The sequence below is a fragment of the Abrus precatorius genome, unplaced genomic scaffold (assembly GCF_003935025.1).
Source record: "Abrus precatorius isolate BTA unplaced genomic scaffold, Abrus_2018 Scaffold10, whole genome shotgun sequence".
Classification (NCBI taxonomy): Eukaryota; Viridiplantae; Streptophyta; class Magnoliopsida; order Fabales; family Fabaceae; genus Abrus; species Abrus precatorius.
The window spans coordinates 2,233,778-2,259,396 of record NW_020874292.1 but is presented as its reverse complement, the minus strand read 5'-3'; the positions used below and the strand labels follow the sequence as shown (position 1 = coordinate 2,259,396).

Sequence of the window (25,619 nt, the reverse complement as noted above, 5' to 3'; positions counted from 1 at the left end):
CATTTTCGTGGAGCAGTGAGAAGAGGTGAAGTATTTTTTAAGCATTTTTTAAAACAAGAAGTGAGAACAAGAAGCCATAAAGTGAACGGACAAAAGTTGTAATAAGGGTATTTTTAAAACAAAATTTATAAAGAAAATAGTATATGGGGAAAAAAATGAGAAGAGTTTTTTTTTTTTTCCCTATTTTTTATGGTAAGAGTATTTTTTTCTATTTTTTTTACCAAAAAACAAAGAAAGAAAGAAAAAAACTGGGTGCAGAAAGCAAAGCGCATGTGTTGATCAAAGCAAAGATTAGCCCTTGCGCTGATGCCCTTATTGACACTGATTCTCAATTATTGGTTGTAAGTGCTTATAAATTTGGGTCGTTGCTAAAAGTTTGGACCCTTTCGCATTTTTGTGTGATTTGCCCAAAGTCAGTGGGTAAACCGGTTTAACTCAAGTCTCACTGTCAAATTGTCTTGAAAATTCTTGAACAATAAAACCCTACGTTGTTGTTTCAATTTATCCACATTCACATCGAAGGCACATCTTACACAAAGAACTCATTCTTTTTCTGTACCATTTGTATTTCAACCATTTTCAGTAGCATTATGTTGATTTATTCCAAATTTTCTCCTCCATGAGAAGCTTCATTTGATTATTTTATTTAAAGTGAAACTGCTTTATTTCTAAATAACACGAGATTCAATTATTTCGAACTTATTTGCAGACAAATGCGGGACACTGGCTAAAACCAGAGAACAGTAGAGGAGACAAACCGCACAATAGATACAAAACCAAGTAACGTGGACTGCAAGAAACAGCACGAGCAGTGAAGACAAAAAGTCAGCATAGCGTGTGGTCCTTATTCATCCAAGTATCTTTTTATTGTAATCTGACTAAACAAGATTAGTGCCACTTAATAAATTTTCAAAGTAGGTACCTAAAGACCACAAGAAAGAAACAAGAATTATGAAACATCAAATGCTACTTATTTCCTTTAAGCAACAGTTTCACAATCAATAACTTTTTTGGCACATCCACCTAACTTCCTCCTTACTTCTGAAATCAAAGACCAAATACAATTACACCTTCGAAGTTTCAAAACTTACATCTACTCCCCTAATTAACCTAAACCAGAGTTAGTTCCTGATACAGGCCTCAACAATGGATGATTGGTAGTGGACTGCACATTACTAGGGGCATTGAACATGGCACTTGAAGAAGCTGATTGCGACTGCTGTATCATAGATAGGGGCAATCTTTGTCCCAATCCAAACATTGAAGGTCGTGGGGCAAAGGACATATGTGGATGAACTGGTTGGTTGTTGCCATACCCCGAGATGCTGGGCTGTGAGGAAGAAGCAGAGATCATTTGTTGCCTATTGTTGCCATTACTAGCCATTGAAGGACCAACACCAGATGCGTTCATTGAGGGTGTGGCTCCTGTATTTCCAAGACGTGCCGATATTATGCGGGACCGTTCACCAGCAAACCTCTGCTTTGTTCTCTCCATTTGTTCACATTCTTTCATCAACAATGTTTCAATTTCTGCAAACTGTTTCAGCTTCAATTCCAATCTTTTCAACTGTCAAGAACAGCAAGCCACTAACACAAGTTAAACACATCAAAATACTACTGGTTCTGCACTTGATTTTGAGTAATCCCCAATTACTTAATTTATGTTATTCTGTAGAAAAATGTTTAACTAACTTCACATCTATGCATACCATCCAGATAGAAATGGAGAGAAGAGAGATGAAGTATATCAATATTTTAGTTGAATCAACTGGAATTGAAGAATTAAAAAAAAACAGTGATACCTGATGATTAACAATATTAGCACATAACCTCTGAATTTCTCGTTCTTCATGATCAGCAAATAATTTAGCTTTCATTGCTGCAGCAGAGAGGCCTGCTTTAGCAGCATCTTCAACTTTCTCAGCAGAAAGAGGGGTTGTCCTACCCTCATTTTGACCCCATGAACCAATTACTTTTGCCTTATCCTCTGAAATCAAAAGAAGTATTGCTCAAGAAGAAAATAAAATATTGGTATTGGGTCTTGTAGAAGTTGGGCTAAGGATGTAGATCAATGACATAAAAAGCAGCAACCATAACTGACCAATATGATTGTTCGATGTTGCTGTTTCTCCTCTAGGCCCACCATCTCGACAATGTATGGTTTCTGGATTTGTCCTTCATATGTGAAAAATATGAATTTTAGCACAAAATTCATAAACTAGCAAACTACAAAGACAACAGTTCATGTTGAGCTTAATTTTTCCACTCTACCCGCCATACCATTCTACTATAGTTAATTTTGTCTTCCCTTTTTTTTGTGAGTGGGGTGGGGGGAGTAAGGTTCAGTTCCACGGCATAAGTTTTTAAGAAAAAATTGAAAAAGAGAGAGAGAAAAGGACAAAAGCACAAGATAGGATGTAAAGAAAAAACAGAGAGTAACAATCAAAGACCAAAAATTTCATTTAATAGAATTACATGCACTATGACAAATAAACTCACCTATTATCGTGTCCTGGTGCTTCCATCTGAGATGTGCTGCCAGAATTATCCTCTGACAATACTGCTAATGCTGCATGGGCACAAGAAGCAGCTACTCTTGGTCCAACAGCAGAGGCTAAAAAGGCAACCTTTAGAATACACCAACCAAAACAAAACATGTAAGAATCTCATCAAATGAACTGCAGAACACAAGTTTAATTTGTTGTGAAACTCTGTCAAAGAATCTAGATCACCCTTTTATGATTTTGATCAGAAAGAGTGATGATCAACATACATGCTCCTTCAAAGAGAACCGATGCAACTTGAAGAAACAAGTTATTTATGACAATTTTTTTAAAACTAGAATAAATAAGTTAAGGACACAATGCTAGGTGCAATAATAAATAACCACATCCTAGCCTAATAAACATGTTTTCAATTGTCTGTTACTTGAATAATAACTTAGGCTTATCATTAGCAGTCACCTACCAGAGCCATTACAGGATTTCCAGAATTAGCAAAAGGAAGCCGGCTGTTAGAATCTCTGATTTGATGGAAAGGTCCTGTGACAGCATATGTACAAAATCAAAACTATATAACAGTGAGTTGATTTAAAAGCATACAACAGACCTGCAGTATCTCCGTTTGAGTAACAATGCAGTCTTCCACTATCATCTCTATTCATCACACTGGATGAAGAAGACATGCTTGGAACATTGATATTTTCCAATTTCCCATCTTCCATGGGTAGACGGAGAAAATGAAGAATGCACTGTGCTTTTGACTTGGTACCAACATACTCAGCAATTTCATTCCAATTTTCATTGTAAATTTCCATTGCTTCAAGCAGCAGCAAAGTTTCTTGATCAGTCCAATTATCTCCATCTAGTTCACCATAATCCCTTGTTGAATCGACCCTCATAAAATCTATACTTGAATGACCAACGACAAATCTCCCATCATGAAAGCAATCAGTGCAGAGTAAAATATCAACCTGAAACAAGAGATGCTAATTACATATGACAGAATAAGCGTTCACAGTTATTCTGCAGCCTACTTAGTTGACAAGTGGTCTCATAGTTTACAAATTTTGAGTACATATATCAGGTAAAGAAATACTTAACACATAATATTGCCTAAGACTTTGAATAGTCTTCTTTAATCAGGCGGATAGACTCTCTCTCACACACACTCCAAATAATAAACACTTCTCAACCCCTTGGAAGGAGAATTCTCTCCTTTTCTGTTTGCCAACCATCACCACAGAAGCATTTTTTCACTTTCTCTCTTCTCAGTTTCCTCAGTACTCTTTTAAATCTAATACTTTGTTTTGGGGTTTGTAATAATTTCATCTGACCTGCAAGAACTCTTGATCAGAAAGAAATTGAACAAGGGGTAGAATGTTTTGGGAGTTTGGAGGAGTTTTGAAGACAATCAGTAACCACGATATGTGACTACACTCTCTGGATGCAAAGTTGAGGACTGAAATGAAATGCAGAGTGCAGGCACAAAACCTCAATGACATCATGAAGAATATACATCTGATCAAAGTTCTGAGACAGTAGTGTGCTTCATAGTAGTCAATAGCAGCCATAGCAGCCACTATTGCAGAGGAGTGGAGTGGCAAGTTGCCGCTATGAGGAGCTTGTAGCGTTGTGTTTCAGTGGAGTGGCCGCAAATAGCGGCCAAATTGCAGGAAAATCGCAGCCATCGTGGCTGCTATTTCATCTCTGGCCAAAACTCGACTTTTCCTCCCTTTCTGAACGTTGGACGACTTTAAATGGAGGCAATCTTGGGATTTCTCCTCCCTTTTACATTTTTTATATCTTCTTCTCCCTCACAAGCCTTAAGTTCTCATTCTCATCTCTCAGTTCTCTCTGGTTCTGTCCTTCCTAATCTTCATTCCCAATGATATTCTTGCTTCTGATGTCCTTCTTCGCTTCAGCGAGGCTTCTGACGCGCCAAAGTCGTTCTCCTATTATCTTCTTCATCTCCAACAAAGCTTCCAACATGACCCAGACATTTTCCAATCATCTTCATCTCCAATGAAGCTTCCGACATGACTTAAACGTTTCACGCCGTCTTCTTCAACTCTAGAGAAGCGTCTGATGTGACCCAGACATTTCCCGATCATCTTCATCTCCAACAAAACTTCTGATGAACCTACACATTTTCCAATGACTGACCAATTCTCTGTTTTCTGTTTTTTGTTTTCCTTCTCTGTTTTTTATTTCTTTTTCTGTATTTATTTTTCTCACTCTATTTGAATATTAATTTTATATTTTTCAACATATATTTGTGTGTAGCTTAATTTATATTAGGTATACTTAGAATTTTGCAGTCGGTCGCTCTGCACCACTATCTGGGATTGATTACTATGGTGTGCTTCCAAACTCCTCCCAGAATCTCGGCATTGAGCTATGGCAACAAGTTTCTAAGATATCTCAAGTAGAAGAATTCTCTCTTGTGGGGGGTCTATTGGAGAAGCTCCAATGAGCTAAACAAGCCTACATCACGGACCCAACGTGATTCAAGGGTAGTCATCTACAGGGCCAGTCAAGAGTGCCACTAGCCCAACCAATTACACAAATAGGAGAGCACAAGGAGAGGATAGAGTTCCAATATGCATTACAACCAACTCCAGTGCCAGTAGCACATGCCCACAAAGAAATACAGGAACTAGACAACTTCCATATCAGGAATATATCAAAAGAAGGGAAGAGGATGTAGATTTTTCAATGTGGCTAACCAATTTTTACCATGCACATGTGCTCAGAAAAAAGTATAAAGGTTACAATCTTGGCAGAGGAAGAACTAGTAAATAAGGATAGGGAGATTGTCCAAATATACGAGGTAAAAGCACAATGAGAAGGTGACCAGCAGGAGTACTCATGCACCAGGAATCACCAATTTCCACTTGAGGACAATGTTAAACACCTAAACATCAAGGGTGGCAATGATGGTGCCAAGACACAAGAATGAAAGAAGTAGAGCCAAAGCAGTTAGAGTAGTTACAAAACTAGTTAGGTGGTTAAATGTCACTACAGAATTGGTTAGATGGTCTGTGGATAGCTTAAATGGTAGGACAGGGTGGGTAGAAGGGGAACCATTCCGAAATTTTAATAGTGGAGAACTGAGCATTAGCACCGTTATAATAGAGGAAACTTTTGGCTGAAGGGGAAACCCTTGTAAGGAGTATTATCTCCCTACATTCATTCTACCATCAGATAAGAGTTCTTTCACTTTTTCTCTTCTCTATTTTCTCAGTTCACTCTCTCTGAAATCTAAGATACTGTATTTGAGTTCTTAACAGAGTACTTAATTTTTTAGCTTCAAAATAAAATGCTATCAAAGAACCATTGATAGTAGTAAAAACATCCAAACATGTCCATAAGCAGCTGATGCATGAAGATTAAATATAAATAAATATATGTATATAGGGAGACATCGGAGGAAACAAAACGATTTACATACAATTTTTATTGACTTGAAAAAGGCATGATTAGGTGCCAATAGAGGTTTTGTGGAAGAACCTAGAGAAGAAAGGTGTTTGTGATAAATATATTCAAACAATCAAGAAAATGTATGAGGGGGTCACAACTAGGTCAATTACACAAAATGAAGTCACAATCGATTTTCCTAAAACCACGAATGCACCAAGAGAAAGATTTGAGCCTTTATCTCTTTACCTAAGTATTGGATGTCCTTAAAGAGCAAATCCAAGAGTAAGTGCCACAATGTATGCTCTTTGTAGAGAATATAGTTCTAGTTGAAGAATCAAGAAAATAAGTGGGAAGTCTGAGATGAGAAAACTTGCTTCAGAAGAGCACAGCTTTCACTTAAGTAAAAATAAGACGGAATATACGATATGGGAGTTTAGTAAAAGGAGCAACAACCAAAGCATAAAGGTAAAACTTGGAGAACAAACCTTACCATAAGTTATGCAATCTAAGTATCTAGGGTACATTATATGGGATGATGGAGAAACAAAGGGAAATGTAAACCATAAGATTCAAGCAAGCTGGATGAAATGGAGCAGTGCCTTAGGTGCTATCTGTAGATAAAATGTACCACTCAAACTTGAAGGAAAATTTACTTTACAACCATAAGACCTATCATGTTGCATGGAACTAAATATTGGGCGATAAAAAGCCTATAAATAGAATAAACTTAATGAGATGAGAATGTGATAGGGTTTAAAACAAAAATTTTATTAAATTAGACAGAGTACATAAACACAAAATTCTTTAGATAAATTTCATTAACCGCCTTATAGCCAATGCTCTCCTCTGAGAAACAGTTCTCAGCCTTACAAAATAGAAAATACATCGTACAGCAGAAACCCCATACCCATTCCTATAACTACACATTACACAGCATACAATTAAATACCTGTTACATAACTGCCCCATTACAATTAAATAATTGCTGCAGCACCAATAACTGATACTAACTGCCCTATTACACAATGAAATAATTGCTGCATAACTGTCCTGCCATATAACTACCCTATTATTAATTCTGACCTCCTACTTTATTATATCTCCAAGAGTACACAAGCCAAATTTTGGGTTTATTCTCTGCATGATCAAGAACTTTACCTATATCTTGATTCTGGGTTCTAATAGAATATTGCATTGGATGAGGAGACGTGGTAGACAAGATAGAATTAGGACTGAATACATAAGGGAAAAAATTGGGGTAACACCTATAGTAGAAAAGATGGTAAAGTCTTGCCTTGGATGGTTACTGGTTAGAACATGCATGGGTAAGACCTCAAATAGCCCCAGCAAGGAAAGTAGATCAGTTTCAAGGTAGCCCAGTAGCTAGAGGCAAAAGGAAACCAAAAAAAAAATATAGAATAAACAATTAAGACAGATCTAGAAGTCTATAATCTGTCTATAGACATAATTTACAACAAAACATTATGATGTTGCTTTATCCATGTAACTAACCTCACCCCATAGAAAAAAACTTAGTTGTTGTTTAGGGTGAGATTACAAACACCATGAGTAAACAGAAGAGGTTGAAAGCTGAAATCCATGGAAGATAATAGAGTTGCTTCCCTTTGATTTAAGAGAAATAGGATATCATTTAAAAAAGAACAAATAAGGAATTTAGAAGGAATTTCAAGAACACTAACCTAATTTTTCTATTTATATTAATAATCTATGGAATTTATAGGATAACCTAGTACAAGCCCAACTTAATATACTACCAAAAATTAAGCCTCTTAAGACAATAAGAACCCTAAGATTATAATAAATGATGCATTGATCCTATCACCAAAAACAGTTCCACATCAGTGCTTATCCCAGTAAATTTATTAATAAACTTACACATAATTATTAACACAACAATCTAAGTAATTTAGTAATTGCTTATTGACTACTTGAGAATGCATTTCATAATACTAAACAAGCATGATTTCATAACAATAAACAAGCATGATAAAAAAAACACTTGGATTCGTGATGCAGCAACAAATCATCAGCATAGTATGTTTCCCTCCACATGGCATCCTCACAATATAGCACTTGATGCATCCTCACATGACAAATCAAATCTCACTTGTTTTCATTTTACCTTTTGCTTTGTTTGTGTATTGAGCCTGAGTAAAAGGAGAAATTATATGCCAGGTAGTGAAATGCAACATTTACAAAAACAATAATGCACTGTCTTGCATTTGTAAACCATTTACTCAATTTTTTTATTTTTGATTTTATCAACCAGTTTTAAGGGCAAGGAAGTGGATAGCTATTTATAGAAATGGGTGGAACTAGACATGGTGCAATAAATAATGTTTCTACTAAAGGTGGTCACCATCTCCAGGCTCCAGCAACTATGTAGTATTGGACGCTCAATGTTATGATAGCTCTCCATATCATGTAAGGAAGGTCAAACAGTGTTATTCAATAACTGAAGCACTTCCAATTCATATTTTCATCCAGGCAACCGTTACCCATATGATAAAAGCAATAGACAGCAGCCACAGGACCATGATATATCATTAAATTTCAAACAAAAATCCAACTTACCTCTTTTTGAGACTGATAGTATACAACGGGAAGAGGACGAGAACAATAATTGCAATGATTTTCAGATAGATGCTCTCTTATTCTGTCCTCCAGATCAGAGACATTGGCATTTTGCGCTGCCAACGATGAATAAATTTCGTCTGCTTTCAGCTTGCAATTGGGTTTGTCAAATTTGATCAAACTGTCAATCGATTTTAATGCCTCCGATGGCAAACGGACCTCTCCACCTGGCTCCTCCCTCAGGCAGGACACGGGATTCGGAGGCTCATTACTCGGTATCCGAACACAGTAATTGATGATTCCCCAGTGATCAAGGAACCTGACAATTCGAGTCAAATCTTCAACATCAACTCCAGCCACCAAACCCTGGCAATCAGAGACCATAATCCTCTTTCCTGGATCCTCCATGTGCAATGCAACAATATAGTTCCTACACTCCATGTACTTCTCAGGAGTATGATCCTGAGATTTTCCAGAAAAGAAATGAGGCACTGCTTGTCTCTCCAATCTATGCACTGTGGCTGGCGAAAACCAATCTGCGCACACAAATTCCAAAATCAACATCACCTCAACTTATTACCCAAAGCTCAAACACGAACCGAAGCCTCAAAATCTCAAACCAAACACAATAGGAATAAAATAACATGGATAGAGAAAAGAACCTGAATGCATTGGAACTACAAGAGTCTTATTTCCAAAACGCTTAACAACGCCACGACCTTCCAAAATTGGAGGAGGAGTGATAACATAAGAGGAATCTGAACGGTCCTGATCAAAAGCGGCGCTATCAGAGGGCACAGTAGAAAGCGCTTGAAGCTGACCATGAGACACATTCTCCAGAAACGGAGGGTTATGAAGCTGAGCCTTGTTATCTCCAGATTCTAGGGCTCGCTCCAAAGCCACAATTGAAGTAACAGAGGAATGTGGACGATTGACGGAACGCTTAATCACGAGTGGGAACTGCGAAATCTGAACAGCGTGGTCAGAGAGAACCTCAATCTCGGGATGCTGTTGGGAATTAGTGTGGTTGTTGGGGTTATGGTGGGTTTGTTCCTCGGAATCGTAGTCGCGGTCTTCGTCGGCATTGGGGTTTTCTTCTTCCTCCTCCTCGTCGTCGTCGTGCTTCTGGTGGCGCCGGTTGATTTGGGATTCTCTCTTGCGCTTCCTCCATCGGGTTCGGTTCTCTGCGAAAAAAGGGAAAAAGGAAATTGAGAATAGAAGTGAGAGATTGAAAATGAAATTTAAGAATCGCGCGAATTGGTTGGCATTATAGAAAGAGAGAGAGAGAGAGAGAGTGAGGGTTTTAGAGAGAAAGAGAAAACCTGAAGGAGAAGCTGGCATGGCAAGAAGAGAGAGAGGGGTTTAAGGGAGGGAGAGAAATTTTTGATTGTGGGGTCGTTGATTGGCGCAAAGGGTTCTGATTGTTGTTGGCAGAAATTTTTTTGAGTTTGAGGATCGATCTCTCTCTCTCTCTCTCCCTCTCCTCTCTCTCTTTCAACCCTTTTGTGTGATGTGTGAGGCAAATTTGGTTTGGGTTTGGGGCAAAAACAGTGTTGATGTGCGTTTCTGCGGATGTTACCAGAATCAGAATTGGGGCTGTAGGGTAAAATTCTGGCCGCCTCCCTTCGTTCGCGCGTGCTAAAAACGCGACTTTCTATTGGCCCGTGATGTCCACTTTAACGTTCAGATATTTAACATGCTATTTTGCTGGCTTTTTTATATGTATTTCCCTCGCTTTCTCAATTTTTGTGTCTTGTAATTTTGGATTTTCGTTTTATTTTACAATTAAATTTTATAATTTACCGGAATAAATAACGTTGCCGTTTAATGAAACTTTAATTACATGAGTTATGAAAATAAAAATCTAGTTTAAATTAAAATAATACTAAAAATATCTAAATATTACACTTGAAGTTTGTTTTTCTCCTTCGTTTGATCTGATTGATGTATAAATAAATAATGATCTTAATATGCGATGTACCCAAAAAAAAAAAAAGGGTTATTATTATAATAATGCCAATATTTCAGTTCTAAAAACAGAATATTTGAGCAGAAAAAGTGTTAAAAGAAGGAATAATTAAATGATGTTTGAAAGACAAAGCCATGAGATGTTTTGAAGGAAAAAATAAAGGATGTCTTGTAATAAATTGTGTCCAAAAAGAATCGGAATGATAAATTTTAACTCTGGTTTAGAAAAGGGTGTATGTTAGAAAAAGTGTTTTTATTAACATGTATTTTAAAAATATTAGTTAAAAAAAGAAACAAAATAATTCTTTTAGCATAATTTATGATAAAATTACTTTGAAAGGTGTTAATAATTCTTTTTTACAAGAGTTTTTATTTTAAAATTGTTCATTGGAGCACTAAAAACACTTATTAGGATTACATTTTAAGAAATAAAAAATATTAAAAATATCAATTAAAAGATTTAGTTAGGATTTTAATAATTTCAAAATTTTTATATATGTAAATTAATTTTATTATAAGTTTAAGTATTGTTGTTTTAATCAACAACTATAGCTAAATTTTATCCGCGAAAAAGTGTACAGAATGTCAAAACCAAAATCTGTATTTTAACTGTAATTATTTTCAAATAAAATAAATTGAAGTTTTTCCACATAAAATTATGTTAACTGGATTTAATAAATTTTAAAACTCATTAACACCCACTTTAAACTAATGAACACACACACACACATATGCATGTTTAATTAAATCAATTCTTTCAACAGCAAAAAATTACTGCGAAGTAAAGTTAGATTTTATATATTAACTTTTAAACCTCTCACATTCAGTTAAAAAATAACTTAATGTGTATCTTTATATTACAATCCAATACGTGGACAGACAACAGCAAGAGACTATTAATCTTTGTTTTCCGATAGTTAAGTTTTAAACAATACCCAAAATAATTGTAGTTAATTCAAAACTTTCAAAGATGAACAATGTTTTTAAAAAATGTCTGCATCGTTCATTTTTAATGAATTTGATTTATATGTTCGTTTTTAATTGGTTCCATTATTTTCTTTTTATTTTGGTATAGGTGTATTTTATTTTATTTTTAATTTAATTAAGTTGTTATACTTTTATACAAATTTACTCTATTTGTTAATTTTTTTTCTTACCTAAAACATTTAAAATGTAAATAAATTGAATATATTAAGATTTTTAAAACTTTCTTTTTCTGAAAACACATATTTAAACATCAAAATTTTGTCAATATATAAAAAAAAATTATTTTTAAATATTAATTTATCATCATAAAAAAACTTGTAAAAAAATCACTAATTTATTTACTTAAACATTTAAAATCATTTTATATAATAAATTTTCTCACAATATCCTCAAATATCTGGAAATAATAATAATAATGACAATAATATCAAATTTTCAAGTGTAATAAAATAAATGGAGGAACCAAAATTATACAATTTTTTGGCCTATGTCATGAAAGTTGTATAAGCTGAGATTTGAATTGTTAGTAGAATATTCATCTTGCGCAATAAACTTTTTTCCTTCAATAAAATACATGTCAAACATGTGAAAAAATAATATAAAAAATACACTTTAATGTTTAAGCCAATAAAAAAACTAAAAATTAATAATATATGTTAAAAGACATAGTTAAACTCATATAAGTCATCTTATTTTATAAAATAAGAAAGTTTAAATTAATATACTTTTATTTTATATATATTTTTTAATTTTAGTCTTACTAAACTTTATTTTAGCTTTAGTCTTTGAGTTTTAAAATATAGTACTTTTATTTTTTTAATTGATAAATAATAACATGTTTAACTAAAAAATTAATACATGACTGTGTTTTTAATAAATTCACATTTATAAAAAACAAAATAAAAGATTTATGAAAATATACGAAATAAAAAAATTATAAAAATTTAAAAATAAAAAACACATTTAAACATCAAAAAACAAAAGAATGTCTCCATATGTTGACGAAGAAAATAACATATTTAGATTTTATAATACCTTTGAATAATTAATTTAATCAAGTGCTTATTTTATAAAAAAAAAATTATACAATCTTATTATAAAAATTTATAAATAAATTAAAAATTTGTGAAAGTCTTTAATCTTTCCGAATGCCCACTTGGTTCTTTTTGATGGAGAAGGCTAAATGATGAATGACTTGATAAGCCGAAAAACCAAAAGTTAAATCGACTGACATAATATTATTTGAGAAATGCTAGAAATGATTCTCTCTTGTGAAATCTCTATCTCTCTACAATTCGGAAGTTTCACCACTACACAACAGTACTTGATATTCATGGTGGATTGAAATGGGTATTCTTGATCTTGGTTTGACAAAATCAATTAAGGCATTGATTGTGGAAATATATATAAAACAAATCTTAAGACATTCTATTATGTTGGAATATTAATTATGATTCTAATTTTTTTATATAAATTTTTTAATTATCTTAGTATTTTTTTTTCTTCCTCATCATTTTGTTATAAATTAGAACAATTTAAATTAAAGACAAGGTCTCAGCAGTTGGAGAGCAACATATTCAATTTCAAGCCAAGAAGTGAGTAGAAGTGAACAAGAAAGAATTGAAAGTTGGCGAGCAGCTTAACACCCTTTGGCCCAATGCTGGATTTGCATCAAGACAATGGTTCATCAAACTCAAAAATAACAAGAATATAATGGAATTAAAGAACACATAAAAATGAAATATAAGTCCTATGCCGTATGAAAGGATTTCAGGAGTTGAACATTTTCTACTATTTGAAAAACTGCAAAGGGACAAAAATAAAAATTGCAGAAGCTTAGCAGATGTAATAGATCCTGATAAAGTGTAGAAAGAATCACCAGGGAGTAAAAATAGTAAGTATATAGACAATAACAAGTATTAAAAAATACAGAAGAGAAAGGACGAGAACAAGATCAAGACTAGAACAAAGAAAACGAGACCAAGAACAACATCATGACCAAAAGCTAGAACAAAGTCAAGACCAAAACCAAGACCAACACATGAACACAAACGAAAGCAACAAGATCAGGATCAACAACAAGAGCAAGAAATTGAGACCAAGAGCAGGAACAAGAAATCAAGACCAAGATAAAAAAACAAAACATGAACACACACGAGTGAGAACAAGATCAAGACTTAGAAAACGAGACCAATAACGAGATCAAGACCAGAAACAAGAACAAGAAAAAAAGACCAAGATAAAGAATAAGAACATGAACTCAAATGAAAGCTAAGAACAAGAACACAAAAAAGACCAAGAGAATGAGACCAATAACGAGATCAAGACCAGAAACAAGAACAAGAAAAAAAGACCAAGACCAAGATAAAGAATAAGAACATGAATGAAAGCAAGAACAAGAACACAAAAAAGAGCAAAAAATGAGACCAATAACGAGATCAAGACCAGAAACAAGAACAAGAAAAAAAGAACCAAGACCAAGAATAAGAACATGAACAAAAAAGAAAGCAAGAACACAAATAAGACCAAGAGCAAGAGCAAGAGCAAGAAAACGAGACTAATAACGAGATCAAGACCAAAAGCAAGAACAAGAACACAAATAAGAAGACTAAGACCAAGAAAATTATGTGTTAGCATCATATATTTTTTTGCTAATAGTTAGCATCATATTTTGATAGTAATCTGTAGTAAGATAACTTATAGGATGTGTAGAGCATGCCGTTGATTCAGTAATGTCGGATCCTTGCATGGTGTTATTGCGGCTCAAGTCATTGAAGTGATCGAAACTGGAGACTCATTCATATTAAACTTAGTTTCATCTTAATTTTTTCCTATCATATCTCGCAATCTAAAATGATTGATTATATTTTGCAATGAATTAAGGAATGAGCCATGAAAACTAAAGGATGATACTGTGAAAAAATTGTGAGCTATTTCATGATGTAGAAATAAATAAACAATAACAACCGAATTTAGTAAGCAAGGTTGATTATATCATACATTCGGTTTAAATTTGAATAAAGACTAAAATTTTTAAAATATATTATTTATACTTAATTAAATATTTGTTGTATAAGAAAATTATAGAGTTTAATTTAGTATTCATATAATATTTTTGTTAAAATAACTAAAAAAGATTAGTTAAATTAAGCGGCTCAATATTATTTAAGTAATATATTTACTCATCACTTTTAGATACGCGACCTGAATCTGAATTACATTAAATGAAAAAAAATTTTAAAATATATTTAATAGACTATGTCATAAGCTAAAAGTAATAGTTTGTAAAAAAATAAAATTTTATAATAGCTAAGTATAAATTCTACAATTTTTATAGGACTAAACATTTAATTAAACTTTTTATTTATTATAAGATAATTTTTAATAAATTTGTTAATCTCTTTACACTTTAAACAAAATTAATTGTTAGTAAATTATTTTATTTAATGATTAATTAGAACTGATTTGAAAAAAAAAAACAGCTAGCAAAGTGTGATTTAACCTTATAATTTCAATAATATAATAATTTTTATGCTGTGAATCAATTAAAACAGATTTAAAATATATTATTTTTATATTAATTATATATAAAAAAATAATTCTGATACGTTATTCTATAATTAAATAATATTATTCTATAAATATTTATATATTTTTTTACTTAAATATAATGAATGAATTTATTATTGAAATTTTTTTACATACACAAAAATTTGAACTTAAATGATACCAAACTTCTTACTACTTGAATCAATTTTTATTAATAAAATATTTATATATTTAATATATTAAAGCTTAATTCTTAAATATATTGTGATAATGTTTTTAACGTATTGTCAAGATTCTATTAGTTATGCCTAACATCATTTTTGTGTTTTTGTCGACCATGATTTAGTAGCAACGAAATGAAATCATAAGAATGATTGAATCTAGGGTGTTCATGGATTAAATTTCCAAAAAACCAATCTAGATCCATTTAAAATCTAATCCATGAATTTTAAATCAATTCATTTTAATTTTTTTAAAATCGGTTTAAATTTAGTTTTAAAATTTTGATTTGGATTAAAATTGGTTTAAAATCTAATAAAAATATATTATAAATTTTTTTATATTAAAAATATTTAAATTTTATAATAACTAATATAAAATTATATTTATATATATTTTAATTTATTAATAATATAATTTTTTATTATTTTTATATTATATTAAACTAATAAATATTTATATATATTCTACTTTTTATCATCTATCTACCATACAAATTAAATTTTAAATTATTTTATTTTATTTTTTTAATTAATTTAAAAGTAATTTTAAAATTTGAATTTAATTTAAAATTAATTTAAAATTTAATTTTTAAGGTAATACTAATTTTTAATACATTTGTGAATTTAGTTTTTAAAGTAAAACTAATTTGTTGCTTACACGGTTGAATTAAATTAATGCATTTTAAGAATATTTTAATAATATTTATTAATTATATTATATTTTATAGAAATTTATAAAATATTTATACTTATTTTTAATAAACAGAGTTGATGATAAAAATTTAAATTAAAACCTATAAAAATAAAGATTAATAATATAAATGATGATAAAATTATTATGTTATAATATTTTAAAAAATAAATATAAATATAATAATAGTAATTAATTTAAAAATATTTATTATATTTTAATATCTTTAATATAATAATTATATTTTAAATTTTGTTGGCAAAATACATATAATTAGAGATTTGTGTACCTATAATGTTACGAATAAGCTGCAGTTCAATATTAAAGCTTTGTACTATATTGGATAGTTAGAAATAAAAAAATCTTTTTAGTTCCAAAATATTCAGTCATGATAATGGTCAAATCTTAATAAATTTTTTTATATAACTTTACACCTATTACAAGTAAGAATTAACAAAGGTAAGGGAAAGAGAATAAAAAAAAATAAAATTAAAGAAATTCAACGTACTTGCGATATTAGTTGTCAGATTTAAAATAAAAAAAAAGGAAAAAAATCAGTTTTCATGGATTACATATTCAAAATTTTTTTTATTATGAATTAGACGCCTCATTTTATTAAAATTCTAAAATTTTAAATCTGGTTAGATTAAATTATGAATTAGATTTCTAAATTTGAATTTTTTTTTACCCCTAATTGAATCTTTTCAAAGTCGGCGCATTATTATTATTTTTTCTTTTAAAATTTAAAATGTACGACAGTTACAAGTCCTGAAACAGTACCCTCCCGAATCCAACCCGACCCAATTTCGGGACAGTTTTACCGGGCGCTCTCCCTCCTGACCCGAGGGGGAAACGGGTGCACATGAACGCGTTGCATTGGAGGGCCATTCAAGTACCGGCGATGAAGAAGAGAAAAAGATCCCCAAAACAGGTGGCGCCACCTCCCTCGACGCCTCCATCGCCCCAAACCCAAACCCGCCACTCTCTCAACGCCACCAAATCATGGGCCTGGGCCCCTCTCAACCTGGCCCAGCAAGAACTCTCCCTGCCCCTCACCTTCCCCACGGGCCAAACCTTCCGTTGGAAAAACACCGCCCCTCTACAATACACCGGCGTCGTTGGGCCCCACCTTTTATCCCTCAAAAACCTCCAAAACGGCGACGTTTGCTACTGCCTTCACTCCCACTCCCACTCAGACGACGCCGTAACGGCCCTCCTTGATTTTCTAAACGCCAACGTTTCCCTCGCCGACACGTGGAAGGTTTTCTCCGCTTCCGATGCCAGGTTCGCCGAGCTCGCGCGCCACTTGGGTGGCGCCAGGGTGCTCCGGCAAGACCCTTTCGAGTGCCTTATTCAGTTTCTGTGTTCTTCCAATAACAACATTGCAAGGATCACCAAAATGGTCGATTACGTTTCGTCCTTGGGAACTTACGTTGGCCACGTTGGAGGCTATCAGTTCCACGCTTTCCCCAATTTGGAACAACTTTCATTGGTCTCTGAGCAACAACTCAGAAACGCTGGTTTTGGTTACAGGTTAATCGCATTCAGATAACCAGAATTACTCTGAGATATTATATTAGGTTTTTGAATGTGATTATCATTGTTCTTCTGTTGTTGCTAGGGCTAAATACATAATTGGCACGGTAAAGGCTTTGCAATCAAAACCTGGTGGAGGGGAAGAGTGGCTTCGGTCTCTTCGTAAATTGGATCTTGAAGATGTTATATCTGCACTTTCTACGTTACCTGGTGTGGGTCCTAAAGTGGCTGCTTGCATTGCTCTTTTCTCACTTGATCAACACCATGCCATTCCTGTTGACACTCACGTGTGGCAGGTAATTAACCCTTTGCCTTCAACAACGAGTGCTTCAAGTTGAAACTCGTCTCCATGTTATCACCATCAAGCTATTTTTTTTTTCTTTGCTAAACATTGTTGCTCCTGCGGCAAGCTTATCAACATAATCCATTATTGTGATGGAGTTTGGTGTTAAAATGTATAATGAAAGAGAATGTATTTGGATATATCATATATTCTAGATAAGATAGGAAGGCAAAGATGAAAGCAAATGAATGGATTTAGATTACCATTTAGTTGGAAATAAAATATATCTATAAATTTCATTGTGGCTTTAGGAGAATTCTTGATCCTCCTGTTTGTAGTTTCTACTTTCTTAATTGATTTCTTCTATACAAAAAATTATCATTTATGCTTTAATGACTGTTACATCATGTAGAATGTTCTGATTCAATTTCTCTTATTCTATACTGTTGAGTGTTAATTTGTATGTGTCATTTTGTAACTCGGGTAAGATTGCCACCAAGTATCTCTTACCTGAGCTTGCAGGTTCCCAGTTGACACCGAAGCTCTGCAATCGTGTTGCAGAGGCATTTGTAGCCAAATATGGTAAATATGCCGGCTGGGCACAAACTCTATTATTTATAGCTGAATTACCTTCACAAAAGGCCCTTCTACCTTCACATTTGTGGACTATCAAACAGCACAATCCTGCGAAGATAGAAGATGGCGAAGAAGAATTTGGTAAGAAAAGTAACTGTAGTCTTTTGATTCTTGAACTTCACCTCTCTGGCAGATATTAACTTTTTCTTTTTTCCGCTAGAGTGAGATCTACAAATGGTGTGGCTCTCAATGGACAAGGGTTAGGTGTGACATGCTGCTGTCAAGAATTCACAAGTTAGAATATGGTGATAACGGACTGCTATGTAGGTTATTCCATTATATAACTGTTGACTGCCTTGTCTGGCTTTCATTTTTCTTCTTTGCATTTTATTAGATTTGATTGATCTGTTGTAATTGATAATCAGTGTCTTTCTTCTTCATTAGAAAAGAAAAAAAGAAAGATTTATTTTTCTTGTTTCATGTTGTTTGACTTGAAATTCTGCTTTCCCTGTAAATAGATACTTCGCCTAGTTGATTATTTACTTTCATTTTAGCTCCTGCAGTTAGAAAGACCTGTCTTTTGCCTGTTTGGTTCTTATGTGCAATAAACATGTTATCTGTTTGAACATATTCTTTTGTTTAATGAACGTTTCTATGTACATATGCACTTCTTCTAGTGACATGGTGATATTAAATTTTCAAGATTTTTGACACTTCCTTTCATGTTTTTACTGAGTCATTGTATGCCTTTATCAAGAGGTAGCAAACTGATTTTTTTTTCTTTGTTATTTTTTAAGACCTATTTCAATAGGTACATTGAAAAGGGTAATATTCACACAAGCACTGGTATTGAAATTTTTTTTTTGATATGCTTAGTTCTTCATTGCAATTTGCTTTGTATATATACTATTACTGTGTTATTTTTTCTTCTTTAGCTCATAACTTATGCTCCTTTGAATTGGAATGTTGAACCTGGCCCTTCCTCTTTCTTAATTGAAATTCTGGATGACCAATGTGCTTCTAATTTATTATATTTCCTGGATGATCAAATAATAAATATATTAATGTTATAGGAGTGTTGCATGAAACCCCAACTTCAAGGTTTGGTATTGAAAGGTAATATGACTTGTTGAGTTCTTCATTGCTACTTGATTTGTTTCTAAACTATTACTTTGTGCTGCTTTTCTTTCTTTCCTTTTCTTGTTTGGCTCATAACTTCTGCTCCTTCACAATGAAGAGTGGATTTTCTTTGACACACTTTAACGGATTTTAATACCTTGATTATGATCAAATACTACATATTATAAGGTTTACAGTAGATTTTAGGGGGGATTGGTGTATGTGATACCTGAATAAAAATGTTCAATTGTAAGTAAATAAATGCTTGCATGCAGGTAGGAGACTCGAATTATATTTTAAGGTATATATAGAGTGTAAAATCCAAATTTGAAAACATGAAGAAAACAGAATTAATTATTCAAGCACAAGGCACTTATGTCATTTTTGTTTGAAAAAGTTATGCACTATAAAAAATTATCATTTAGAACACCTAAAAAGTTTTGTTTGTTTTCATACATGTTGTCTAATTTGCATCAATAACTTAAGGATGACAAGTATCATCTGCTAAGAGAATGGCTCCTTGGTCACAAGAACAATTAATGAAGATATTGAAATTCCTCACGACTAATGACAATTTGTTTGTCTCTAAGACCGCCTTTTTATATCTTGGAGAAGACATCTAAATTTGTATCTGGGAGAGAGAGATACAGGGTCACAATAACTATCTTTCCTTTAGCTATTCATCTGGGCTCTCTGCAAGTAATAAGATAACCCTTTACGCTAACCTGGAGCAGAAATGCTACAAAAAAGTATAATTGAAGATAGAGCATTCTTGTATACTCATGACGTGCTATCTTTCCCTGTAATGTGGACTGTGTCTAGAGTGATCCCTAATGGGTTTCCAGTATCTTCTTCTAGTAGAACTAGCAGGTTCCCAGTAGATTTTAGGAAGGACCTAGGTATGTGATACCTGAATAAAAATGTTCATTTATAAGTAAATAAATGTTTGCTGTGCAGGTAGTATATTTTTAGGTATATTGGCAGTGAAAATTCCAGATTTTAAAGTGTGTAGAAAATAGAAATTTATTATTCAAACACAGCTTTTATAAGCATCTCTTACTTTTGTTTGAAAATGTTATTTTATCTAAGACGATGATAATTTGAACACTGGGGAAAAAAATGTGGCATAGGAACATACCATTTCTGTGAAGGAGTTCCCTGTGGTGTGTGGAAAGACACCCAATATCGGCCAATACCTTGGCCATTAACCCAAGCAAATCCCTTTCCCATAGAACCAAGGTTCAGCACCACAGGATCATTTCCCACTGGTGCATCAAATGTGGTCTGTTGATCAGCAGGGAAATAAAATATTAGTGTACTGTAAAAGTAATGTTGAAGATAAATGGTCAGCAGTTGTGATGGTGAAGTGGTTTACACCTTAATCCTCTTTCCAATCCATAATAAGGGTAGTGACTAACTGTAGCACAAAGTAGTAGGAGAAACAACAAAAACTAAGGCCTTTTAACATATTTAGTTGGATGCCCTCCAAGATCATCTATGCTTTGTTGAAGAAGAATAATGGAACTGCAAAATTTTCTGATGATAATATACCTGATACCATGTCAGTGGTTTAGTAGAGCTTTGAAAACTTTCCCACTGAACTTTACTTGATCCACTAGCTGTATAGACTTGCAATTTTTCTCCTAACAATCCAACCTTCATTTAAAAATTTAACATCAGCAAGCAGTAGACGATATTTAATTTAAAGAATATGCAATCAGAGCTGACAGTTCAAAATCATATCTATTTCTTATGATTTGAAATTTTAAGCAGTTGATAATTATAGTATATAGGGGTCAATTAAATAAAAATTTGGTCAGAGAGTAAATGGTGTAGGAAAAGCAATATTAACTTAATTCTGAGAACTGCATTATGATGAGTATGCCAAGATGGTTTATGATTAAAGAAACATGATTGATAATTGAGATCTCATTTAACTGCAGTCTACTAAGTCAGCATCTCACAGTTTAGAGATAATCACCTGATATCCCCATGCTTGATTTGTGAAATCTCTGCCTTGAACTTTCACTCTATACAAACCAGCTACTCTGCGCTCTAGATATGCTCCTGAGTTCTTCATGCAGAACACATTTCATGTAATCCATTATAAATTATTTGGCTACCATATTGTCTGATATTTATTTCATATGATTATTAAACAGAATGTGCTTGATTCTACAAGGGCATGCCTAACAGATTGATAAGAACCTTGAGAGAACCACAATACAAAAGTTAGCTATTGTAGTTGGAGAGTTCAAGGCATAATAAGCCTCACATTAGAACCAAATACTTCTATGTGGGAGTCAAATCTCATTCTTGCAATTAGATTCTAACACAAATATTTGTTGTAAAGGAAACATCTCAAATGAAATAACCATGCATATTATGTCGTACTTCATCTTTAGAATTGACAATTATCATGGAGATCAGTTTAATATTCAACATTTATCTTTTCTAAGTAGTTTCTTTTGCTGGTTAATAATGAATAAAAATAAGACTTAATAATGGAAACAATTACCGGCAATCCGACTGTTGCACTGAGGAAAGAAATATTGTTCATCCCATTTATAAGATTGAGTTTGTTCTCCATGATGAAAGATGCATTTCTGTGACTTCCATGTGCAGAACCTAGAGTTAGAAGCATGAATAGAGCCCTAATTAACATCTCAAATTGTAGTTATGAAAAGTAAAGTAAATAAGTGATGTAGAATATACTGAAGATGAAAAGTAAAATAAGCATTATAATCTAAAAAAGATGAAAGACAGATATGGACCCAAAAAGAAAGATGAAAGAAAAATATACATTATAATTTAAATTGATACTTGTGTAATAACCAACTCTCCAACTATATTGATACTATTATTTCTATCCAACAAATGGGGATCCTCAGTGTTGAGGTTTAGAGCTTGCCTACTAAAACTCCATTGGTGAAGACATGCAAAACATGTCCTTGGCTGTATGCACTAAGAACAGATTGAGCATTAGGAGAGTTGTCATAAAACCTGTTAGAGCAAGATGTCAACACAAATCTTAGTAGAGTATAACAAACATTTTCAAGTGTAGCTAACATTAAGCACATATGTTGTTATTTTACCTGAATGTGTACCACATGTAGTCAGATCCATCTTTTGCTGTGCTGATTTGATCTAGTAGTTTATTTGCTCTTAATGAAGTATCATCAAAGTTGGGGATGGCTTCTTTGTAGACTTTCCATTTTTCAGCTGAATTGAACTCTAACTGTGATTTCATTTCTCTGGCATTGTTTTGTGTGCTTACCTATAAGAGCATAAAATATGAAGTGGCTTTTACTAGCTTCATTTTATTTATGTAACTTATTAAATTAGTACGAAGAATAATGGTCAAAGGAAGATGGCAAGAGCGAAGAAACTGCCCAATATACGCATTGTCTTTTAAAATAACTGAAATAGTATATATTGAGCATTTGATTTTTACCTTGGCGGTGTTGAAGGCTACATTCTTGCAGTCTGGTAGGATACTGATTGATTTGGGGGGTAACTGATATGGAATATTTTGAAATTGGATTGTAACAATCCGATCTTCACTATTTTCCAGGAAGGCAGCACATTCTGTTGAGCTCCTTTTGAAAATATAAGCCTGAAGATGAGGGATGGAAATTATTTATTTTGTTTAAAAGATTCAGCTTTTAGAGAGTACTTCGTAAATTTATAGATTGAAACTCAAAAGCCAGTATATTGTAAGAAATTTTTATCAACGTTTATTCGCTTCATGCTCGGTTCTCCTGTTTATACTGGTTAAAGAAAATATAACAGCTAAGGAAAATAACAGGAGTTTAGTTTTCTTACTTCTTGTTGTAAGCCCAAGCTGAACGCAGTTTTGGTTCCATAAAGTAGTGATGTTGAACATGACTTGATTGTCGCATGTAGCTCCTTTAGATGCCCCCATTTCGGTTGCCTAACCAAACCTGGTTACCCTCGCATAGTCAATCACCTAGTGTTCAATATCTACAATTTTACTTAAATGGAAAAAGGAAAAAACATACCATATTCATCCAACGGAGCTTCATCATAATAAGCCGTTGTCACGAAAGCAGAGGCTATCCTGTCCAAATTGGTTCCTCCATGGTACTGCATCAAATCGGTCACGTGACTTAATAACTCAATATTATCATATTCAGCTGCGTTGGAATACCTACTTAAATGTGAGGGAATAGAAGAGAGAACATAGACACAGTTACAGCAAGGTACTGGCAGTGTTGATACCATGTAGTAATTGACGTAGCTTCCGTTCTTTGCAATGAACAGGGCAACATTGTACGCGATGTTTTCAGCTGATCTTATGTATGGTACTCCACCGAAGACTTGGTAACTTCAAATTTTAACATGAAATGAATGACACTGTTAGCCTTATATGACGCTGTGATAACTAAATTTTTAAGAAAAATGGTTTATAAATTGGAATGAATTCCACAAGAACGTACAAACTTGTCCAATTCTCTGTCCATAGTGAAGGCTTGTTACGAGAGTTAGGCCCCATAAAAGTTTTCCCACACTGCATACCATTGCATGTGTTGATCTGCAGATTACAAACAGGACTTCATTTATAGATGTTATAAATGATCCAATGTAACGTGTGCTTATAACCGTCTTTTCTGATTTAAATAATATTACCCTTGAATGTGTACGAAGTATATTTAGTAGTGATCCAAATTCTTAATTTTTTTTGTTATATTGAACGGTCTGAATTTGTAGATCTTAGGCAAAACAATTCGTAGAGACTAACCACTGGATCAGGAGCATTATCTTGCTTGCACATTACCCAAGGCACGCCAGTTTGGAGTCCCACAGCCATTTGGGCAGACCAACGAACATAGGACAGTCCATTCTCGTGAAACGCCCCTTCAACATTGCCATATTCGTTCTCAATCTGCATGGACCATGAACCCTTTATAAATACCTCCTAAATAAACTCAAAATGGTATTTAATTGGCAAGTCAAATTGTTGATTTGCAGGTTAAACCTGAGATAGTATGATCGGTCCTCCTTGTGAAGCATAAAGACTGGCTGATTTCATCATATTGACTATTTTGGCAGTGAACCTTTGCATGTGGAACTGCCATTAATGACGTGAAGAGGAGTTAATGAATGGTCTGTTAATATTATATTTGAGTGGAAAGTATTGCATGCACAGAGTAAATTCTGTGTTTAAGGTCCAAGTAGATAGACCCAGCCCCTCAAGTATGTTTAAGATCAATTTGGATAAGATTACAATTTACAGATGAACTACCATGATTTAGTTCAAATTATAGGAGGCAAGGAAGGTGAACAAGGGTTGATACCTTGAATTGCTCATCATCAGATCTAAAAACAATTCCCGGAATATCATGTAACCATATTGGTAGACCCCTGCACCATCAAAACCGTGAGTCATTCTCTTCTAAACAACTGTAATCATTATCATATTGTTTAGTATGATCAGAGTCTTCAAAACAACTATATAATGAAAGCAAAATATGTTTAAATTTATAGTAATTTCTTTGTATTGGAAATTTTGTTAGGAAGGTCTTACCCGTAAGTGCATTCACTCTCAATGTATGGTCCAACTCGGAGGGTCGCATACAAACCCTGAGCTTGAACTTCCTTAATGAATCTCACTATATCGCGCCTTCCACTAAAGTCGTACTGCAAAGCAGGAAAGAAAATATCACAACCATCACCCTGCTTGCAAGTGCTGAGATTAAAAAACCAAATACATGACAAAAAATAGAAGAATAACATAAACTCGAAATCGAGGTCACCTGGCCTTGCTGAGGTTCGTGAAGGTTCCAAAACACGTAAGTTTGTATGACATCTAATCCCCCTTCTTTAGCTTTGGTAATCAAATTAGGCCACATCTGTTAAAATTAAGAACGAATTGCAATTCACAATCTAGAGGTGTGCCTTTCAGTCTTTTTTTCATGTTACTCTCACATACCCCTTCAAACTCACAACTAAGCTACATTTTAATCTAAGTGATTTTCAATGAGTAAATTGCTACGAGATCTGTTTAATATAAAAAAAAAAATTATACAGTTTTCTTCCATTCATAAAAACGTTGCAATTAATCTCGTTTTTGTTCTTGTCTTGCCTGATGATAGAATCACAATTGAGCATTTGAGCTTTGATGTTTTATACTAAAAGGCCATTGTTTAACC

At 33.3% G+C, this 25,619-nt stretch overlaps 3 protein-coding genes across 7 annotated transcripts; 1 reads left to right on the top strand and 2 right to left on the bottom strand.

The window, feature by feature from the left end:
- Nucleotides 1-696: 696 nt before the first annotated feature.
- Nucleotides 697-10,095, bottom strand: LOC113870304 (SWI/SNF complex subunit SWI3C). 4 transcript variants are annotated; one of them, XM_027506905.1, is made up of 9 exons: nucleotides 9,839-10,095; nucleotides 9,179-9,700; nucleotides 8,517-9,052; nucleotides 3,109-3,472; nucleotides 2,968-3,041; nucleotides 2,500-2,627; nucleotides 2,102-2,175; nucleotides 1,803-1,987; nucleotides 697-1,567 (listed from the first exon to the last, which is right to left on the bottom strand). In XM_027506905.1, the coding sequence occupies exons 1-9, from the start codon at nucleotides 9,855-9,857 to the stop codon at nucleotides 1,106-1,108; spliced, it is 2,364 nt and encodes a 787-aa protein (XP_027362706.1). In that variant the 5' UTR covers nucleotides 9,858-10,095; the 3' UTR covers nucleotides 697-1,105. The 4 variants fall into 4 exon arrangements, with proteins under 4 accessions (XP_027362706.1, XP_027362700.1, XP_027362713.1 ...); XM_027506912.1 differs by having other exon boundaries at nucleotides 820-1,567; nucleotides 2,968-3,022; nucleotides 3,105-3,472; nucleotides 9,839-10,068; XM_027506918.1 differs by having other exon boundaries at nucleotides 938-1,614; nucleotides 9,839-10,069.
- Nucleotides 10,096-16,793: 6,698 nt separating this feature from the next.
- Nucleotides 16,794-22,222, top strand: LOC113864831 (N-glycosylase/DNA lyase OGG1). Of its 2 annotated transcripts, XM_027499009.1 has the most exons (4): nucleotides 16,794-17,465; nucleotides 17,554-17,764; nucleotides 18,240-18,468; nucleotides 18,548-22,222. In XM_027499009.1, the coding sequence occupies exons 1-4, from the start codon at nucleotides 16,795-16,797 to the stop codon at nucleotides 18,550-18,552; spliced, it is 1,116 nt and encodes a 371-aa protein (XP_027354810.1). In that variant the 5' UTR covers nucleotide 16,794; the 3' UTR covers nucleotides 18,553-22,222. The 2 variants fall into 2 exon arrangements, with proteins under 2 accessions (XP_027354810.1, XP_027354801.1); XM_027499000.1 differs by lacking the exon at nucleotides 18,548-22,222 and having other exon boundaries at nucleotides 16,800-17,465; nucleotides 18,240-18,536.
- Nucleotides 20,227-25,319, bottom strand: LOC113867354 (beta-galactosidase 16-like). The gene is made up of 17 exons (XM_027502631.1): nucleotides 25,224-25,319; nucleotides 24,995-25,107; nucleotides 24,765-24,831; nucleotides 24,446-24,538; nucleotides 24,209-24,352; nucleotides 23,907-24,001; nucleotides 23,689-23,794; nucleotides 23,469-23,553; nucleotides 23,272-23,390; nucleotides 22,901-23,062; nucleotides 22,542-22,723; nucleotides 22,358-22,449; nucleotides 21,965-22,074; nucleotides 21,428-21,520; nucleotides 20,998-21,102; nucleotides 20,585-20,730; nucleotides 20,227-20,356 (listed from the first exon to the last, which is right to left on the bottom strand). Exons 1-17 carry the CDS (start codon nucleotides 25,317-25,319, stop codon nucleotides 20,227-20,229), a joined length of 1,938 nt encoding a protein of 645 aa, XP_027358432.1.
- Nucleotides 25,320-25,619: the final 300 nt, after the last annotated feature.

Bases quoted from the DNA above. Each gene is read 5' to 3' on its own strand.
- LOC113870304 (XM_027506899.1), bottom strand. From the start codon at position 9,857: ATGCCAGCTTCTCCTTCAGGTTTTCTCTTTCTCTCTAAAACCCTCACT. The intron at 9,053-9,178 runs GTTCTTTTCTCT...TTGTGTGCGCAG, and splicing joins TGTAGTTCCAATGCATTCAG to ATTGGTTTTCGCCAGCCACA. The intron at 1,568-1,802 runs GTATCACTGTTT...TGTTCTTGACAG, and splicing joins CTAATATTGTTAATCATCAG to TTGAAAAGATTGGAATTGAA.
- LOC113864831 (XM_027499000.1), top strand. From the start codon at position 16,834: ATGAAGAAGAGAAAAAGATCCCCAAAACAGGTGGCGCCACCTCCCTCG. The intron at 17,466-17,553 runs GTTAATCGCATT...TGTTGTTGCTAG, and splicing joins AACGCTGGTTTTGGTTACAG to GGCTAAATACATAATTGGCA. The intron at 17,765-18,239 runs GTAATTAACCCT...AACTCGGGTAAG, and splicing joins TTGACACTCACGTGTGGCAG to ATTGCCACCAAGTATCTCTT.
- LOC113867354 (XM_027502631.1), bottom strand. From the start codon at position 25,319: ATGTGGCCTAATTTGATTACCAAAGCTAAAGAAGGGGGATTAGATGTC. The intron at 24,353-24,445 runs GTTTAACCTGCA...TGGTCCATGCAG, and splicing joins GACCGATCATACTATCTCAG to ATTGAGAACGAATATGGCAA. The intron at 22,075-22,357 runs GCAAGCTCTAAA...TTCTAACTCTAG, and splicing joins CACCAATGGAGTTTTAGTAG to GTTCTGCACATGGAAGTCAC.